This window comes from Mus caroli, unplaced genomic scaffold, assembly GCF_978045245.1.
Source record: "Mus caroli unplaced genomic scaffold, Mus_caroli_1 scaffold_7, whole genome shotgun sequence".
Classification (NCBI taxonomy): Eukaryota; Metazoa; Chordata; class Mammalia; order Rodentia; family Muridae; genus Mus; species Mus caroli.
This window is the reverse complement of record NW_028227262.1, coordinates 14,529,050-14,550,193: the sequence shown is the minus strand read 5'-3', so window position 1 is coordinate 14,550,193 and position 21,144 is coordinate 14,529,050. Positions and strand designations below refer to the sequence as shown.

Below are 21,144 nucleotides of genomic sequence, written 5' to 3'. Positions count from 1 at the left end.
GATAAAAAGCAAATAGAATGTCTCCTCAAAACATTCAGAATGTGACCAGCACTGTGGCTCAGTCAGTAAAGGGACCCACGGCCAAGCCAGGTGACCTGAGTCTGATGGCCAGGACCCCACATAGGGGACAGAGAGAGCTGCCTCCTACAAGCTTTTTGCTGACTTCCAAAGCATGTCATGCACGGAGCATCCCCAGATAAAGATATTAAAATTTAATACCGCAGTACTCAGGAATGACATTTGCATACGGTCCAGCAATCTCACTTTTGGAGATACAGCTAAAAGTGAAGGATTTAAGATATTCTTGTAGCCGTCTATAGCGTTATTCACAGTGACCATAAGTGGAAGTAACCCTGACGACAGATCGTCTGTAGCTAGGCCACAGGTGTGCAAAGCAATGTTGGGCCCCTTTCAAACGGAAAGAAAGCCTCTGGCATTCGAGAAAGGAAGAGCACCATGAAGTTTTCTGGGGCTGCATCACAGGACCCTGGCCCACAAAGCAAATGAGCAGGGCTGGGCAGATGGCTCAATGGGTTAATTATTTAGGTGCAAGCATCTGGATGTCCAGAACTCATGTAAAAGCTGGACATGGTAGCTCATGTGTCTGGAACCCTAGTGTGCTTCTATAGGGAGGCAAGGGGCAGATACAGAAGAGCCATGAAAAGCTTGGGGGTCAGATAACTTGGTCTACACAGCAGCAAACAGTAAAAGAGCCTTTGTCTCAAATAAAATAGAAGCCACAACTGACACCTGATATTGCCCTCTGACCTCTGCAAGCACATCATGGCACAACTATCACACACACAGACACACAGACACACAGACACACACACACACACACACACAGACACACACAGACACACACACAGACATACACACAGACACACACACACACACACACACACAGACACACACACACCAGCAAAACAAGCAAACAAGCAAACCTCAAAAACCAGAGAAATCCTGTTACAATTAAGTGGTCGGGGTTAATGCTGAAGAGACTCTGTAGCTAAGAACACTTGCTGCTCTTGCAGGGGACCAGGGCTCAGTTCTCAGCACATCAGGTGGTTCCAAACTGCCTGGATGTCCAAGTCCAGGGGATCTGACATCTTCTGGCCTTCACAGACACTGGACAAACACGCTTTACATACAGACAAGCTGAATATCTTGGGATAAGTACAGTTAAATAGTTATATAGTATGTAGTTAAATAAATGTAGAAGACACAGTAAGTAGGGTGGCAACAAGATTTTAATTGTGCAGGACATGACAGTCTTCAGAGGCTTGGTCCAGAAGTGTGGAAAGGGCAGGGAAACAGAGAGGAAGGGACAGGTCGGATGCTTCATTGACAGTGTGTCCAGTGCTCCCCTGGGCCCTTTAGGGCTGTGTGGAGCAGGGCACTCTTCCAGGTTGTCTCTATGCTGTTTCCAGTAGCTTTATAATCCTGCATCTTGCTGTGGGCTTAGTGTAGCTGATGGAATGAGATACTCCCGGCTGGGATCAACACTCTGGAAACGAAGGATGAGATGTTGTTAGCAACATTCTGAGCCAAATATTATCACTTCACTACCATTCGATTCTTTGTTAGTTTAAAAAAAAAACCCTACCAAATTGTTCTAGTTTTATTCCTGTTGCTGTGATAAAATATCCTCACATAAAGCAACTCAGGTGACAAAAGGTTTATTTTAGCTTATTCCAGGTTGTAGTCAAGGTGACATGCACTTATGGCAACTGGTCAAATCATATCCAAGGTTAAAGGTAGAGAGAAATGCATGCATGCTCATTGCTTGCCGACTTGTGTTCAGTTCTATTTCTCCTCTTATATGATCCAGGACCTCCTGCCTAGGGAATGGTGCTGCCCACAGTGGGCTGGATCTTCCCACACTACATTAAGTAATTAAGCCACTCCGCTACAGATATGGCCATAAGCCAAAGTATCCCTTCTTGAGCCTCATTTCCCAGGTGATTCTAGGCTATGTAAAGTCGACAGTGGAAACTAACCATCACACAAACCTATTGGTATCATGTTTCACTGCTGGTCATTAATAAAACTTTTTTTTTCAAGGAGGGGCAAGGCCATAGCTGATTCCTGGAACCTGAAATGCATCTAAGAAACAGGAAATGCAGGAATGGCTAAAAACAATTTTTTTTTTCTCATTGTGCAAAAGTTACTCATCCCTACCCCAACTCTTAATTAAAGAAGATGGTGTGTGGCTATGTCCTGGTCTAAGTGCCATTCAGGGGGACACAAACCCTCGGTTACAGGTGGTGAGGCAGAGCTTAGCCAGCTGTCTCATAAAGTTCATGAACAAGTAACCGAAGAGGGATTTTCACTCTGGTATTTCGGGTGCTTGTGGTTCCCACAAAGAAAGAGGTTTTTCCCAATGTGGTATTTTCGGGCTTTCCGGATCTGACTGTGTTTGAGCCATCTCAGCTCACGATGTCCAGCGTGATGTGTGACGTCCAATCCGCTCAGGAACACTCTCTTTGCTTTTGCCTCAAAGGATTAAAATTGGTTCATCCATCTGGGTTTCCAGATGATGATGAGACCTAGCCATGATCTCAGGATGACCTGGGCTGTTGGGGGTAGACAGTGATTTACAGGGGAAGTTGAGGGTGCAGGGGATGGATTTACATTGCCCAGACTGAAAACAGACTCAACATTCATGCATATTTACAGTCTTCCTTTGACACGGGTGCAAAGCTTAACCAGCCTCCTCAAGGTCGTACAGATCTTGTGTATGATTCGGTCTTTCCTGGGAAGATACAGTGAGGTGGTAGAGGGGACGGAGACTCATGGGGTTTAAACTAGGTTCAAAGGGATCTCTCCTGTGCCATCTTTGTGTGGCTTAAGTTGGGCCTGCCCTGCCTGTCTTCCCTTGGGTCAGAAAGGTCATTGGGCATAGAACCAGCAGACTAAGGGGAGAGTGCTTGCCGTTTCCTCCTAGGTGAACGAGTGAGCACATTTACCTGCAGCTGAATGGGAGTACCACATGCAGTTAGTGCTACATCCTCCTGAGCTCCATCACTGTCTCGGGCTGAAAGCCAAAGGAGGGAAGGGCTGTGTTAGTGCTAGAGGGTCACAGGGACCATGAGGAGGCTCAGTGGGCTTGCAGAGAGGCACTTGTGGCTTTAAAAATACCACTTGGTCATGGCAGCTATTAAAAGAAAGAACCCAAAAGGTTTGCTCATTCATCCATCCATTCATTCCCTCATCTGGTATTTTGAGACAAGGTGCCATGAGGCCTGGGCTGACTTGGAAATCATTACCTGAGGCTAACTTTGAGCTCCTGATCCTCCTGCCAGCCTTCAAATTCTAAGATTACAGATGTGTATCACTGTATCCAATACTTGAAAATTTTGATTTAAAAGAATCTTTTTAACACTTATGTGGAAGGTTGTATAAGGATAGAGCACATATATTCAGGAGAAGCACATGGGCATGTAGTAACTGCAAACACAGGAGACCCATCACTAATTTTCAGAAAAAGGGCCCAGCCCTGGGCTGGAATGGTCACTCACTTGACATTAATAGTGACCACTGGGGTCATATACTCTCAACAGTGCCTGAAGGCTGACTTCTCTACAAGACTAGATTCATTTTCATTATTGTTGTTTGAGAAAGAACGTACTCTGTAGCCCAGGTTGGTTTAGAATTTCTTGTGCCATCTAGACTGGGCTTGGACTTATGGTGATCCTCCTGCCTCAGCCTCTTGAGTGTTTGGTTTACAAGAGTGTGTTACGTACCTGGGCTCAATTGGATCCCAATTTTAAAACTGGACATAATAAATAATAAAAAGTTAAAAAATATTTCCAGAGTTTGCCTAACATTGGAAGACCCTGAGTTTGATTTCAAGTATCACAAAGATGGGTACCTAAGGTACATATGTGAACACACACCCAGACACACACACACATACACACACACACACACACATACACACACATACACACACATATACAAACACACATACACACATACATACACACATACGCACACACATACAAACACACACACACACACACACATACACACAGAGAGAGAGAGAGAGAGAGAGAGAGAGAGAGAGAGAGAGAGAGAGAGAGAGAGAGAGAGACTATATTGTCTAGAATAACCACACACACAGACATTGTTTAGCTACAGTCTTCTCAGTAACCTCTATGAAGGCAGGAACTGCTCTGTGTCTCTGACCAAACACCTGCTTCCTACATGTTCGTGTTTGGGTGGTCACAGACATAGCTGTCATAGTGTTCACACTTTAGAGGCTTCAGTGCTGAGTGGTTAGACCCTAGGAGAGGTTGGCTTGGTCGCCCTTCTGTGTTACCCACTCCCCTCTTCTTTGTTTTACATTTGTTCCCTCTCCCTGTGTGTTAAGTTCTTTAACCTTTCCTTCGTGTTGTTTCCTGCAACAAGTCTTCTCTGTAGGTTCTTGAGAATGCAAATCGTCAGCCTCTGTGCAGAGCCCTTGGGTTGGGACATACAGGAAGAGTGTGCAAGCTGTACTTTGTATGCTATTGATAGCGGCGTAGTTATGGCTGACCATGACAGCTTCCATCTACTGACATTTCCTAGAGGGGTTGAATCCTGTGATGTAGGAAGTGCACGTCTTCCCTTCAATGTAGGACAGACTGGGTGAGTCCTTGGTTTAACCTTTGCAGTGTATTGAGACTTCTCCACATTCACTCTCTTGGTAAGTAATTTCATCCTCACATTTCCATCAGACTGGGTCAAAAATGACAACAGCCCGATCTATCCACTTCTAGTTATTGCTCACAATCTTACCAAAATGCCGTTTCTCTAAATAAAACCTTCCTTCAACTGAACTTGAACTGAGTGAGACTGGGCATCTCTGTGTAGAAGAAGTAGGGAGTGACATCATAATCTTCAATTAAACATGGAGAGTCTGAGGCTCCTGGAGGTTGGGGACCTTGCTGGATAGAAAGCCAATGTTTCACCAAGCCTGGGGTGTGAGTTTCCATCTGCACGGTGACATGTTCTGCTGTCGATGCTACCTGGTTATGCTTGTTCCCTGAGTCTTCCTGGATCTCACCCTAGCCTTATCTAATTTCAGAACAAACAAGTCCTGTCCATGGTTCATTGTCTATTCCCCAATTTTATGCTAGTCTCTCTCTCTCTCTCTCTGTCTTTCCCTCTCTCTCTGTCTCTCTGTCTCTGTCTCTGTCTCTCTCTCTCATATTTGTTCCTGGTCTATAAATCTTTTTAAAAGAAGGTTTTTTTATTATTAACTTGTTATGCACACGAACGCAGGTGTGTGCTGAGGTCGGGGAAGAGCATCGAGTTACAGATGCTTGCATGTCATTTGATGTAGCAATATTTGCTCTGAAGAGCTGAGTGAGCCATCTCTCCAGCTCCAACCTGTAACTATTTAAAGAGTGGAGTAGTTGTCCTTGTTGTTTTTTATTGTTTTGTTCTGTTCTGTTTTTAAATAGTGCTGAGTTGGACATAGGTTCCCCCTGCATTCTAGACAAGCACTCTACCACAGCCTCGACTCTTCTGCCATTTATTGACTTTTTGATTAGTTATTATTTTGTGTGTTGGGGGTGGTGGTGCTGGGAGCATGCTACAGCACAAGGGTAGATGTCAGAGGATGTGGAGTTGGTTTCTTCCTTTTACCAAGTAGGTTCTTGGGAATGAAATCAAGGGGTCAGGCTTAGCAGCAAGTGGTTTTACCCACGGATCCATCTTGCCAGTCCTTAAATGTATTTTTAAGTTGTACATAGAGGAGAACTATGTAATGTTTATATATATATATATATATATATATATATATATATATATATATATATTTCAAATCTAAGGAAACATATACATTTCCTTAACCAGTTCTTTATGATGAAAAATTTTAATTTTTTTCTAGATTTAAAACAAGCCAGATAATACGTAGTACACCTTACTATGTAACAGGAGGCCAGCATTTCTTTCTCTTACCTAACTCTAAGTCAGAAGTCATTCACTGGCCTCCCCCGTTGTCCCTGTCCATCAGACTCCCAAGCTTCTCAGAAGTTCTTTTCTATCCCTACGTGCTGCCATCAAAGCCTGCCAACCTGGATTAGGTGCACAGGTCCCACCATGGAAGGAAAGAAACCAACTCCTGAAAGAACACACACACACACACACACACACACACACACACACACGCACACACACACTAGAAATAAATAAATACAATTTAAAACAACAAAATACAGAGTTATTGAAAAGGACTATACCCAACAAAAGTTGATCCTGCCAGGGAAGCCCAAAGGGTCTCATGCTTGCAGGACTGGCTTTCTTGTGTCTCTCTTACTTAATATTCACGAGTCATTTTTTTTACTCTGCCCACTCATTGCTTACATTTGCCCTAATACCTTTGGAAATAATCACACTAGGGTTGTGTGTATCCATCCAACCACTGTAGGAAAACTGCCCAGATTCGTCTGAAGACAGGCGGGACTTGCTGTTAGCAAGCCTGAGACGAACAATCTACTTAGTCTCCCATGGACAACGCAGGTGATAACTACAGGGGCAACTGTCCTGGGTGAAGAAGAGCTGCAACTGACATTCTACCACGTTCAAGATCTCTGCAAATCCTCCGTTAGTTAAGTGGCTGTTGATCTGGGAGGATTCGCCTTAACTGAAGAGCACAATTCTTCTCAAATTCACTAACTTCAAATAGAAACCAACATAGCCCACCAACCAATCAAATTAGAGAGGCATATGTTAAGATACTGTCATCCCAGATACATACAAATGAGTTAATTAAGCACAAAACATAATTTATAAATGGCTTCTTCACTCATATTTTACATTTTAATTGCTTCATTTATATACACACATTCTTTGGCACTATTCTTGGGTATCTTTGTGGTGATGTTCCCAGTGTCTAACAATATGTTGAGCTTGGGAATTTTAATCAAATGTTGTGAGAATATGTAGATATGTTTGTGGCTCAAGTGAAGCTGAATGTGGACTGTATGAGTGTAGTTCAAGCACGGGGGAGACAGAAGTAGGAGGTCAGGAGTTCAAGGCTAGCCTGAGCTATATGGAACCCTGCCTCAAAAAAAAAAAAAAAAAGAAAAAAGAAACAAACAACAACAACAACAACAAACAAAAAAAACCCCAAAATCAAAACAAACAAAAAATAAAAGCAAGTGGCTCTTCACCAATATATAGCCGCTTATGTGTGTGTTCACGTATGTGTTCATACACTGGTGTATGTGTGTGGAGCCCCGAGGTCAATCTTGAGTGTTGTTCCATAGACACCATTCACCATGGTAATTTTTACGTGGGTATGGTGTGTTTGCATGCACACATACAGGAGTTAGAGGCTGACAGTGAGTACCTTCTTGACTACGCCCCACCTGACCCATTGAGGCAGGGATTCTCCTTAAACGCAGAATTTCCAATTTAGCTAGTCTATCTAGCCAGCACGCTCCGGGGATCTCTTGTCTGTCTCTGCCTGGTGAAGGCTGGCATACCAAGGCCGCCGTGTCTGCCTGGCACTTCTATGGATGCTGGGGATCTGAACTATGGCCCTCACAATTCCGGGACGCATGCTCTGTGAGACGACATCACATCTGGATTTTTGTTTGTTTGCTTTCGTTTTTGTTTTACAAGGTCATCAAACTCAGATCTTCATGCTTGCACAATAAACACTTCACTGACTGAGCGATTTATGCAGCCCAATGGATAGCTCTTTAGGAACACATTTACAATACAGATAAATCTTCCTGGCTGTGCTCTGTCCGGTAGCACACACCTGATTGCATTTGCATCTAGATATTGTCATGTTCTAGAATTAGGCCCATAAGCTACTTCAGAGCGATTTTAAAGCCTGTTCTTTCCAAAGCCTTCCAGGAACTGGATGGAGACTTTAATCCCTCTTGATGATCAGCAAATCCTTTACCATCTCTTATTTTCCCATTTAAAATCAATCCTTCATGCTTTGGTTCAAGTTCATGTACCCCATTTTTAGTTGGAGATGGGAAACAGCAGGACAACTGCCTCCCACAGAGATGTCTTTATACATGTGAAATTCTCTGCTAATCACCCCTGGCTTCCTTTTCTCTCAGCTGCATAATTCTGGTTTTATAAACCCAGTGGTAAATCAAATAACAATGCCATTGAAGCCACAGTTGCAAACAGCGTGAGTCAGAAGAGTGGCGGGGCCACTGTGTGCCTCACGGACCTAACAAAATGCCATGTTTTAGATAGCATTGAGACAGACAGTGCTTGGATTGGCTATGAGAAAGGCGCATAAAACTTAAAACTACCAACTCAGTTTTACTGTCCTAACCTTTCCACACAAGTCTGACGCTAAAACCCTTTAATCATCACTGTGGTTTTCCACAGAGCCTCCCCAGGTGCTCCACATGTCTCATTAGTGGATCCCAGACCTGTGATGATGCTGGAGACGGATGGATGCAGAGAACAAGGTTGTGGCTCCTCTCTCTAGCCACACATCTGTTTAGCTAGACTGTGCTTGTTATTTTAACAAACAGGATCGTAGGCCAACGAGATCGAGATCGTTGTTGTCGGCCAATGAGGTTGCTTTCCAGCTGCTTTCTCGGGATTTCCCAAGGTGCTGGCTCTTGCTAGCAAGCTGCAATCCTATGCTTTCTATCGCACTTAAACTACTCGCTTCATGTTTTGGTAAGAGCATCTTTTCCAGGTGACTTAAGATCTGATCTAGTCTCAGACCTGAATTTTCAGGCAACTTTGCCTTATCTTGGAGGGCAATTTGGAATTTGCCAAAACTATACTATTCATTTATTCCCCCCACAAATGACACTGGTAATAACTATTATCAACAGATCATTTCTTGCTTAAAATGCTTTATCCTCTTTCCTTTTTTTTCTTTCTTCTTCTCTTCTCTTCTCTTCTCTTCTCTTCTCTTCTCTTCTCTTCTCTTCTCTTCTCTTCTCTTCTCTTCTCTTCTCTTCTCTTCTCTTCTCTTCTCTTCTCTTCTCCTTCCTTCCTTCCTTCCTTCCTTCCTTCCTTCCTTCCTTCCTTCCTTCCTTCCTTCCTTTCTTTCTTTCTTTCTTTCTTTCTTTCTTTCTTTCTTTCTTTCTTTCTTTCTCTCTCTCTCTCCCTCCCTTTCTCCCTTTCTCCTCTCCTCTCTTCCTCCTCCTCCTTTCTTCTTCTCTCCCCTTCCCCCTCCCCCCTCTCTTTTTCTTTTAGTTTTTATTTTGGTTGTCCTTGAACTTAGAGATCTGTTTTTCTCGTGGCTTCCAAGTGCTGGGAGTAAAGGTATGTACTATCACCACCACCACTCAGCTGAGGAAATGAATTTTTCTAATCTTGATTGGATAATAGTTTAGTTCTGACCAAATTAAGAACTGAATACTTCTGCAAGCTCTGAAACTTTCCTCACAATACTCTGTTCTTGATTCCATCTTAGTATGTACTTCAGGTGGCCTGGAATTAATCTCATAGCAATTCACAGCACAGGCTGACCTCATTCTTTGCACTGGCCTCAATCTTTGCGCTGGCTGCCTTGTCTCAGTCTCCCAAGTGCTCAGCCTAAGAGGTTTTTGTACCATTCTTGGCAACATGTGAAATATGTTTGTTTGAGACAAAGTGGTACCCTCCCTACAACTTTAAACACATGCCTAGCATTTGGGGAAACTTGGGATCAGGGTCATTAGAATTGAGCTTTGAGATGTTATGGTACTACAAGAACTTCTTTGTCTCTGGGATTTTGCTTTTTGGGATTTCACAACAACAACAACAACAACAACAACAGCAACAACAACAACAATGAAACCAACACCTTTCATCCAATCTACAAGTGGGACCTATGAAGGAAGTTTAAAGAATGACAGACTCTGCAATCTCCCATAAACCTCAAGGATCTGGCAGGAAGCATCCACAGCAATGCCTAATTTTGTAGGAAGGATATATAGTATAGTGTCAATTTTCGACTGTCCATCAATCTGAACTGAAAAGAACTAATAGATGCATTTATCTGGACAGGATTTAATGTGAATGTGTAATTAACTATAGATAGCAGCTCAGAAAGTGTACTTACTTAAAAGGAAAGCTTATATTAAATGTTTTTGAGCCTGGCAAGCATTATGTGTCCCATATAATATATAAACTAGCATCTTTGTTATACAATAGTGAGAAAATGGGAGAAATCAGTTGTCTATTAAGACCCTGAAATTGATGTAAAGCCATGCTGCTGGGCTATGAATAATATCAGATGTTTCCTAAGAGGAATTAATGAGTTTTGATACATTTCCAGATAGCTGAAATTAGCCACTATTTCCCCCAGGTTGATGGGGACCAAGCATCTTTGGTATCATGGGATAATGTCAACCCCTAACAAAACAGAGACAGGTGGCTTGATTTTATATACGGATAAACATGTGATCTGAAATTATCAAGGAAATGTCACACAAGCGCTTGTTTCCTGTCTACTGCTGACCACACATCTGAGCTTTTACTTAGAATTCAGATTAAATGGTCTTTCTCGTTGCTGCTTTGTAACAGAACCTTGAATTTTTTTTTTTAAGAAAACAGTGGACAATTTGTAAAATAGAAACCCAGAAGTTGTTGAACTCCATGACTCCCGTGAGTGATGATTCCCACAAATGAGTTTTACATTTTATCTGGATAAGTTAACTTTCAGACTCAAGCTTTTAACACGTCAGTCACCCTTGCCAAGGTCTAATTGGAGCTTGGTAAACAAGAGGTCAGAACTTAGCATGGCCTGGTTCCTGCCTAATCTGGGGCTGGTTAACTCATTTTACTCTATTTGTCTACTTTATTGTCGATTTTGAGAACTTCGTGTAGCTCAAGTTGGTCTCAAACTCTATGTCGCCAAGAATGACTTTGAACACCCAATCCTCTTGTGTCCTCCTCTGTGTGTGCTACCTCACTAGCTTAGTCCACTCCTTTTAGAGTGAATGGTATCCTTGGCCAACCTCCAGCAACAGCCACCCCTTTCCATTGAAAACCTTTCTTTCCTTTTGTGTTGTTTTTTCCACATAAAGCCTGTGTTTTGCAGGATCTACTTGGTTCTAGAAGGCTTTGTCTATATACTTCTGCTTGGTTCTAGAAGGCTTTGTCTATATACTTGACGTGACGCACCAAAAGTCTGGCCTTTGCCATCCCTCTAGGTTCTCGCTGCCTATCCAGTTCCCTCCCTGCCCCAGGCCTTCTGCGATGTACCTCTGGTGGGTTCCTGGGTATCCATCCTGAAGCTGCGTTGGTAGACAGGGACCTGGCAGACGTTGCCTTGTGGAGGACACTCCTGCCTACATGACCTGTAGAGTATGCTCAGCTCAGGGATGATGTAGAGCAGCAGGAAGACCCAAGCGTTGGTGACCAGGCCAATGCAGATGACCGCATCGTCCCAGTGGGGCTGTCGCTGGAGCTGGGGGTTGCCTCTCAAGAGCATGGAGATCCACACCACCCAGATAATGATGGAGACCAGCACAGTGGCAAATATGAGCCTTCCGTGCTGTTTCCAGTTCTCACATGGGCCACAGAAGGTGGCCTTGGAGACAAAGAAAGTGAGGGCCATCAGGAAGAGGACATAGATCAGGAGACAGACAAAGTCCACATTGAGCTGATACGGTGTCATGTGCTCGAACATCAAGCCTCTGGTCATGATGAGGGTCACATACTCTATCGCAATGATGGTTTGCAACAGGCTGACACCGATAGCAATGAACAGAATTGTTGTCCAGCAGAAGGAAACTCTACCCCGGACCAGCTTCACCAGGTTGGAGGCATGAGCCAGGAGGCAGGAGAAGCAGATAGCAAAGAGAACCCCAAAGAGGAAGTAGCGAACAGGGGCAGTTTGATGGTTGAGTTGGATGATGAAGGCAAAAGTAAGTCCGAAGAGCCCGAGCACAGCCAGCAGGAAGAGGAACTGGGTGGGAAGCACGTTCCACTGGCTGCAGTCCTGAACCTTCCGCATGAGGAACAGAAACGCCAGGAGTAGCAATATGGTAACCACTATGCCAATCACTGCCAAGGACTCCAGAACAATGGCCCATGGCCCCTCGTTGTCACAGAAGAGGTAATAGTCTTCTGTGGACTTCACACAGTCCTCATACATGGTGACTTATAGGTAGACCTCACGAGAACGGATGTCTGGTCTCCTGTGGAGAAAAAGATGAAGGTAACTCATGACTTCATATCCACCCACAAGAATGCCTGTTGACATTCCAAATGAAGACACCTGAGCGTGTGCAGCGAATGGCTTTACCGAATAGTCACCCAGACACTGGAGAGTTATATTTTATTAGTCTCTCAACACTTATCTAAGCACCAACCTTCCTTGGTGGGATAAAGATCTGATAGCCACAGATACAGTCTACAAAAGTCGGATTGCCATCATCTCTGCTACCCCAGGGTTATAATGGCTGTGTACAGAATACCAAGGAAGGAAAAGAGAAGGCCGACCTGGAACCTTCAAAACTAACTTAGTTCCATACTCTGCAGAGCAAGACCAGAATGGTCTTCATGTGGGGACTCCAGATGATTTGTCTATTTTCATATCAGAAACCCCAAAGGCTATTTGAAGGCAAAGAGAATCTTCTCATCTGATGGGTGGGATTCGAGCTGTATCTGACACCATAAAGTCAATGCATCTGAATTGGATTATCTCAAACATGGATGCTCTGCTTCAAGCAGTCAGGGGACCCATGGCTCCAGCTACCTCCATAGGGGTAGGGGAATGCTAAAGGGATGAGGTGGGAATTGGGGTGGATGGGTGGAAGAGCACCCTCATAGAGGCAAAGGGGAAGAGGGGTGGGATGGGGGAGTTGTGGAGGGTAAACCAGGAAGGGGGACAATATTTGAAATATAAATAAATAAAATAACCAATAAAAAAATAAAGCAGTCAGGCAAGCCACGTTCCCCAGTAATTTTACTGACTCTCTCCTCTTTCATTTTAATTCAAGTCAATCCAATGCAAAGGGCTATTATTAAACACCTGTCATTTATTCACTAAAAGAGCATACAAAATGCCACCTACCTTCTATTAACTTTTACAGATATTTAGCACCCAAATCCCTGACTTTAGCTGAGGTGGCCTAGAAAAATAACCCCATGTTAATTCTGGCAAAAAATAAAACAAAATAGACAAATACACACTATCCTTACTCTTGGTCCCCTTTGGCTATTCCAAATTCAGTGGGCCGGCGTGATCATCCCAGTCCATGGCTGACACCAAGGCCCCTGGACTGACTTACCTCCTCCGAGTCTACTCTGGAAGCCTCTGAGGCTGTGCTGGTGGGGAAGCTGTGGCTGCAAATGAGTAAGGAGGAGACAACTTCAGGTGCTTTAATCTCTCCTCAAATGGGCGGAAGACCTGCAGGACCTCACTCAGGTTCCCGAAGTGTCTATAAAAAGAACCGGAAGGACAGAAAGACACACCTAGTCCAGTTTCATGGCAACTTTTTAACCCAGATTTCTTTGGTGAGAACAATTATTTTTTTATTTACTGCTGACCAGAAGGGCCTTGGCCCCAGAGAGGTGTGACTTTAGGGAAAGCTACCTCCTTACAGTATATTCCAGTTTAGGAAGCTATGGGGAGGATGCTTAAGCTTTGTTGCAGGGCTTCCCCCCAAACTCTGATTTTAATCCTAAGAGTCTGAAGAGCTTTCATTCAACAAAGTGCCAGGGCTTTCTCCGAGGCAATTTTACCTCCATGGCCTTCAAATAGATGATGGTGGATAAAATTGTGAAATTGGGGGGAGTCCCTTTTTTTCTGCTCGTTCCTTGTCTTTGGGCAATCACTCTTGGCTGCCCTCTCTGAGCGGGCTTTTTCATGGACTAATCAGGCTCAGTATCTCCTAGGGCTTGGGCTGTAATCTTTATCTTTACTCTCCCCATCCCCATTAACACACTTGCTATGGGTCTCATTGCATCTGGGCATTAGTAGGTACAGAGATGAAGGAATTGATAATTCAAGGCCACCAGCTGATTCTGAAAAAACAAAACAAAACAAAACATACTTATGGTTTCCTATGCTGACATAGGCAAAGCCTACAAAATGACCCTCCGGTTTCCTTTGTGACTCTTTTTTTCCATCTGCAACCTGAAGACCCCACATCAGCGTACCTGGTTTGGTGTTGAGAGGCCCTGTGACCTGGCTCTACCTTTCCACCCAATCGTATTGCACCCAGGTCTCCAGATTGCATGGTTTAGCCAAGTTGATTATTCCAGAGCCTCAAAAAGAAGACCCACCTGCTCGGTGCCTTTGTTCTGAATGACCCTTTACATTCATTTCTATGCACCTTGTTTCTTCCCTAAGCCCTCTCTATACCTCTGAGGTCTGTTTCTTCACACCTCTGAAATGCTTCTTGCCTGTCTGGCACATCCCAGCCCCCACTGATTTCTCTTCTACCAAACCCTACAGTCCCTAAGCATACATTCTATTAAAAACGACAGAAATCCTAACTTCTGGGGCCTAATTTATGAGTTTATTTGTCAATAAATATGTAAGATAGTAAATAATAAATAGAAATAAATGAATAAGAAATATGTCGATGTGAGCCAGGCTATTGTGGATTCTTTTAATTCCCAGCTCTGGAGAGGCAGAGGCAGGAGGATTTCTGTGTTGGAAGTTATCCTGGTCTACAATGTGAGTTCTTAGATAGCCAGGGCTACACAGAAAAACTCTGTCGTGAAAAACAAACAAACAAATAAACAAACCAACCAAAAGAAATAGGTCAGCTCATCAGTATGCATGAACCTCACCCATCTGCATGAACCTCACTTCCATGATTAGGTTTAAAGCTGCTTGCGCACCAGGGTCTTCTACTCTGTAGCATCTAGTCCCATGTGGTGCGCCTGCTAGGTGCAGGACTTGATGAAGTGGGCGGATCTAAGGTCTCTGAGAAGACTCTTTTTCACAGTGTGGCTTTCTAACATATGTTCTTTGATGGAGACCACCTACCAAGTCATCAGACCTGTAGCCAACTTTTGACAGGTTCATGCTGGAATGTTACTGTCTTAGGCATCTCCTTAACTTAAAAGAGGCCATTTTCTCTGTTCAAAGAAGACCCTTCAAGGAAGGCTCATTTGCTTGGACCACCAATGTTGCCCCCTGTAACTGTAAGGCTAAGACTTGCAGGAAGGAAAGGGGGCTCTGAGAGGATGGGACGGACATCCATGAGAATTCGCTCAGCAGCTCTGGGGGAGTGAGATTCTGCTACAGACTTGGGAGATGTTTCTGTTGAATGCTTCCAGGTGACTTCTACCTCCTCTCCCCACCGGGAGTTAGTCATGGCCCTCTCTCTTTGTTGTACGAAGAGGCCTCCTGACCTTGGGGTGGCTTGAGGCAGGTAAACACACGGGTTAATGACCACAAAGCCCTTTGAGCACCTCAGATAAAAGGACCTGGCCTAAGTATTAATTATCATTGTTTAAAAATCTATGGTGATAGAATGAGGGCCCATCTGTTGTCGGGCCTGGAGCATATGAGGGCCCATTTTGCCGACACACATTCAGATTACTCATGCCTCATTTCTTTTGGCTTCTATGTGTTAATAGCATCAGAACAGACAGCTGAGATATGGCTTTGATGAATCAAAATACATCGATTACAGCCAGTCCATTAAAAATGGAGATAAAACAGTCAAGAGGCCAAGCACCTTCTGCCAGAAATAGCCCTCTCCCAGGAACAGACCTGAGAGGGAATGTGAGTCTCACCTGGTTTTATCCCTCATGAAGAGTGAGGAAGTCACCACGGTAACAGAAGAACTGAATAACATGGAAGCAGAGGTCTAGACAGAGGAAGGCAGAGACTCAAGGCTTGGGTGGTTAGAGAAGCCAGCCAGGGTGTGTGAACTAAAACTCCTGAAAAGGAGTCGTGTGGCAGACTCTGACTGACTGATTTAGAACTTCAGGACTGTGGAGAGATTGGAATGTTGCAGGTCCAGAGGTCAATTACCTTATCTTGGGCTGGTTCAAGCCCCAAGGGACATCCATTCCTTGCCTACCTATGTGTCAGAGTTAATGTCTTGTAACTAATAGATAAAAATCTTCTGGAATCTATTAATTTAGCAGACTGCTAGTTTCCACCAACTAACTGCCACCACCCGAAAGCTCAGGTAGCATCTTGGGCCTCTAGGAAAGCTTTCTCATTTTTCCATACCTATCCATGAATCTGAAACTTGTCCTGATTTATGACTTTCGTTCTCCTATAAAGCTATAAAAGCTGTATGAAACTGCTTCCACACTGGAATATGGAATTTAGGGTAGCCTAAATCTGTGTTCCCAGGTCATGATCACTCAAAATGGCTCCCGAATAAACTATCTCTTACTGCCATTACGATGAGAGTTGTGGTTTTCGTGTGGGCACTTCTAGTTGTGCTCTTGTTGTAGTCTTAGGTTGAATTTTCTGATGTGTCCCACCTCTTTGGACAGGTTCTTAGAAAGACTCATTTTTACTGTTGTTTTGTTTGTTTTTGTTTTCCCCAAGACAGGATTTCTCTGTGTAGCTCTGGCTGTCCTGAAACTCACTCTGTAGACCAGACTGGCACCAAACTCAGAGATCCACCTGCCTCTGCCTCTCAGGTGCTGCAATTAAAAGCGTGCACCACCACTGCTTGGCTAAGACTCAAGTCTTTAGATAGGATTTGTGGATTATGACAAGAAGAAAGAAAAAGAATCAGAGTGTGAGAACGAACCATGAGCTCCTAGTCCCACGGATACTATGACTGACCACACAAGAGAGGTTGTGACAGGGACAGATTGGCTAAGAAAGTACTGTTTGTTCTTTGGTTTGTTGACATCCACAAGGTACAACTGGTGCATTTTAAAAGAAAATCCCCTACTCCTCAGCACCCCCCACCTCCCCACCCCCGTGCTTGACATTTATTTGATGCTCTGTGGTCACCATCTTCAAATTCTTAATGCCTTTGTCTTTGGACTTGTGTTTGGCCAGTGAACTAGAGTGGGGCCATTGTGCATGTGTGTGTTTCTTTAAGTCATTACTCAAGCATAATCTAGCTTCCCACAGTCTCCTCCACAGATAGGTTCTTGGGAACCTAGTCAATTCACTGCTAGAGCCCTGGGTCAGCCAGCTCCCCCAGTTCTACAGATGAACCTCAGTTGGGTCACCTGTCTGCATGGGTTACATTTGATGACTTGGAAAGGGGTGGTTATGGCGCTCTTGGAAAGGGATGTTAACATCTGCTTAAAGGGATGTTAACATCTGCTTCTATGCAGTTCACACTGGATCTCAGAAATTATGGAGTTGTCCCTAGGAATCTCCTTCTGATATTTTTCATATAATATTATACTAGTCTATATCAAATTCTATCAGTGTATGCATACTGCACAGTTTAATTGTATATACTGAAGTTGTGAAGGACCACAGAAACTAGTCTGGACTAATAAACTGTTAAAAATCAACCAAGTCTCACTCATTTATGAATATCACAGTATTTTAAAAGTTATTTATTTCTCTTTGACAGCAGGGTCTTGCTTTATAGCCAGAGGGTTCTTTCACTCTCGATCCTCTTGCCTCAGCCTCCAAAGTACTAGGATTATAAGTACAGGCCACATGACCTAGCTGTCAGGTTCTTTTTTGAAAAGTTAGTGGCTGGAGAGATGGCTTAGCTATTAAGGTCACTGGCTGCTCTTCCAGAGGACATAGATTCAGTTCTCAGCACCTATATGGCAGTTGAGAATCTTGGCCATGTGTAACTGCAGTTCTGGGAGATGTATTGCCAGCTTCTGGCCTCCAGGGCACTGTACATAGGTGTGGCATGTGCATACATTCAGGCAAACACTCATACACTTAAAATAAAAATAAAAACCTCCAAGAAATTTAAAAGAGGACTTGCTACTCTCTGGAAGACCTGAGTTCAGTTCCCAGCATCCAAACCAGATGGCCCACAACTTCCTGTAACTCTGGCCTTTTCTGACCTGGGAAGCGTGAGCATACACATGGCATACATTTTTCTAGATGCATATTTAAAAATCTACAAAAGGAGAAGTCAGTCATTCTAATGTTTTCTGTCTGGCTTGTGACTATTACAGCCTTTCAGTTGCACACTTTAGCAACTCTTCATAATGAGTTGCTTTTTATTATGAGTTGACTTTATTATTTATTTGTGTGTGCGTGCGTGTGCATGTGTGTGTGCGAGTGCGTGTGCGCGTGTTCTCGGAAGCCAGGAGAGGGCAGTAGATTCTCTGGAGTTGGAGTTGCAGGTGTTTGTGAGCTGCCTGACACCGGTGTTAGGAACCAAACGCCAATCCCATGCAAGAGCAGCAAGCACTTGTAAAAGCTGAGCCATGTCTCCAGCACCACCTCTCCCCTCCCCCGGTTGCTTTATTATCAGAAGAGAGAAGATGATATGAAAAATGTGCAGGTCTGTTCACATTCATCCAGGAGGAAGAGGCTGACCCTACTGAGTAAAACGTTGACTGGTAAAAATTTAATTTTGCCTAAGTTACATTCTGAAAGGAGGATGTTGATACAGGACTTAACAGCAGAGGTTATTTAAATGTAATCTTAGGAACTGGGCAGGCCTTAACAAAAATGACAGATAACATTAGTTGTAATAAATTTCATATAAAAGGAAGCTTAACACCTTCTAAATAAGAAGACACGCTGTGGCAGAGGCATGATATCCCATCAGTGAATATTCCATTTATTTCCAAAGGAAACATACCCAGATTTCTTACCAACTTCTATGCTGTCAACTTCTATTAATGCAAAAGTCTTATAATCATCTGCCAGGCGGTGTACCGGGGTTACACAGCTGGTCGGTTTTTGTTGTTGTTTTTTCTTCATCTCTTATATATGAAGTGGTGCATAGGGCTTTTGATGATAAAATGATAAATCTGCTAATAAATTAGGCAATCAGTCATCAAGTTGGTATTGTCTTTGATCTGAATGAGCTCGAAGCCAAACGTCAACAAGTATAGAGGTTGCAGTTTTGCCCAGACTCTTAGTTAGACCAGACATAAATGACAAGGACAATCTTTTTAACTTACTGCTTTGTTTAAATGTGTTTCATTCACATCACTATTACTAATAATCTCCTACTTTAAAAAGTTCACTAGATACTGTATATTTAAAGTAAAACACACACACACACACACACACACACACACACACACACACACACACACTATCTCAGCAGGCCATGGTGGCTCACACTGTAATCTCAACATTTAGGAGGCAGAAGAATTGGTGTGAGTTCAAGGCCAGCTTGGGCAACACAACGGATTTCAGGCCAGCCTCTTTGTCTCAAAACCCCCCTTGTTTGGATGTTGATGCTGGAGCCAGCCATATCTTCTCTCATTTCTGCTTTTCACAAAAGAAAAACCAAACCAAACCAAACCAAACCAAACCAAACCAAACCAAACCAAACCAAACCAAACCAATTAACTAATTAAATAAAACACCCAAAGACACACAAAGCAAAACTACTTTACTTGGTAAACATGTTTGGACATGGCATTTGGATAATAATACATATTATCCACATATTATCACATATTATGTGATATTTGTATAAAACCACAGGACAGACAATGATATATTTTAGTATGCCAAACACATTTAAGGATTTCAGAAGACAGGGCAGTTTTGAAGATAGCCCTAGTTATCTGACATTCTTCCTGCTAAGAGGAGGAGTCTAATTGCCCCCTTAAATCTAGATTGGCTTTAAGGATTTGCCCATAGTCAGTAGATACAGTGGGGAGTGATAGGTGTAAATCCCAGGCAAGGTAGTTTTGGAGCATCTGCATAGTGTCTTGGATTACTTGGTCACCACATGCTCTCTCCTGGGATACAGCTGCCACACACACAAAGGTCCACATTTAGGTTCTCTGGTCAACAGTGCCACTGAGCCCAGCCTGCCAGCTGCCACCAAAGCAAAGCCTTCTGGGAAGTGATAGTCTTGCTCCCTCTGTCCAGCTGAATCTCCGAGCTGAGTTCACGTCTAAATCAACAGGAGGGAACTCCCTGCTTTGCCATCATGTCAGCTTTCGCGTCTACAGAGTTCTAAAACAGCTTTGCCAAAGCCAAAGGCTTTTATCTCTATGGAAACAGATGGACCCAGAGGCACCAGCATTTCCCCAAAGGGTGTAGGCTCTGAAGTGTTAGAAATGTCCTTGTAAATGTTAAGATTATAGCTTCGGTGTCTTCCCCAACGGTTGCAACACATAAACTGGGACTGAGAGTCGATGTGAATGAAATAATTAGAATATTGTTGTAGCTTATTTTTCTTTCAGGATCTAAGTGGTTAATTTTTTTTTCAGAAGAAATAAGAACATCTGAATAAAATGTCCTTTTTCTTTTCAGAATTCCAAGTGAATAAATGAATTAAACTTGGCAGACAGGAAGTGAATTCACTGAATTCTTACTAGGAAGTATGTTTCGATTAGTATCAGTGGAAAATTTCCAGGATTACAATCATCACTAGCAAATCCCTATCCCAAGTCCTTGTCTCTTTTAAGACTGAACAATGTCATAGCAGAGCATCTGGCCAGTAGTTGGGGCAGGATATCTGTTCCCTATAGAGATTGTGGCTAAATTCCCATTTCATGCTAGAGCTGTGAGTCACTTAAGGACAAGTGCATTGCTTGGCAAGTTTATCATTGCTTGATAAATTTGCTTAAGAAATTCGATAAACCTTCATACAATTGATAAACCTTGAAGGGAAATCTTTGCTATCATCTTGACTGAATTTGTCCTGGGAGACACACCTCTGATGTCTTTGAAGGCATTACTAGGGAGATCTAACCAAGTAGCGAAGACCCACCTGGAACGTGGCTAGCACCATCCCATAGGCTGAGGTTCTGCGCTGAGCACGATGGGAGAAAGCAAGCAGAGCACCGGCATTCACCTCTCTCTGCTTCGCGATTGTAGGCGCCACTGGACTCTGCTCTCAATCTGTGGCCCGACATAAGTCCCTCCTCCCTTAAGTGTGTGAAGCAGTGTGATGGAATTCTCAGTCAAAACTTCGGGTGGACAAGGGTCCTCCTTCCAGGGAGATTTCTCAGTAACAGAGTTCAGTAGGGAACAGTAGCAGAGAACATCACCAAGTCTGGCACTCAGCACTCAACAGAAATGTCTGGGGGAATCTGCTGGCGTATCGTTGTGACAGCCAGGCCAGAGACTGGGACATTTTTCTAATGCAGGACAAACAGTAGTAATCTCAG

The 21,144-nt window shown here is 43.5% G+C and overlaps 1 protein-coding gene across 1 annotated transcript; it reads right to left on the bottom strand.

Moving 5' to 3' along the window:
* Nucleotides 1-1,435: 1,435 nt before the first annotated feature.
* Gprc5d (G protein-coupled receptor class C group 5 member D) lies at nt 1,436-12,070 on the bottom strand. Its single transcript, XM_021165759.2, has 3 exons — nt 11,176-12,070; nt 2,970-3,037; nt 1,436-1,507 (listed from the first exon to the last, which is right to left on the bottom strand). The coding sequence occupies exons 1-3, from the start codon at nt 12,068-12,070 to the stop codon at nt 1,436-1,438; spliced, it is 1,035 nt and encodes a 344-aa protein (XP_021021418.1).
* Nucleotides 12,071-21,144: the final 9,074 nt, after the last annotated feature.

Coding starts and splice junctions, on each gene's coding strand:
- Gprc5d (XM_021165759.2), bottom strand. CDS start 12,070: ATGTATGAGGACTGTGTGAAGTCCACAGAAGACTATTACCTCTTCTGT. Junction 3,038..11,175: donor TACCCAGGAACCCACCAGAG/GTACATCGCAGA, acceptor TTTGGCTTTCAG/CCCGAGACAGTGATGGAGCT. Junction 1,508..2,969: donor GTACTCCCATTCAGCTGCAG/GTAAATGTGCTC, acceptor CTTCGTTTCCAG/AGTGTTGATCCCAGCCGGGA.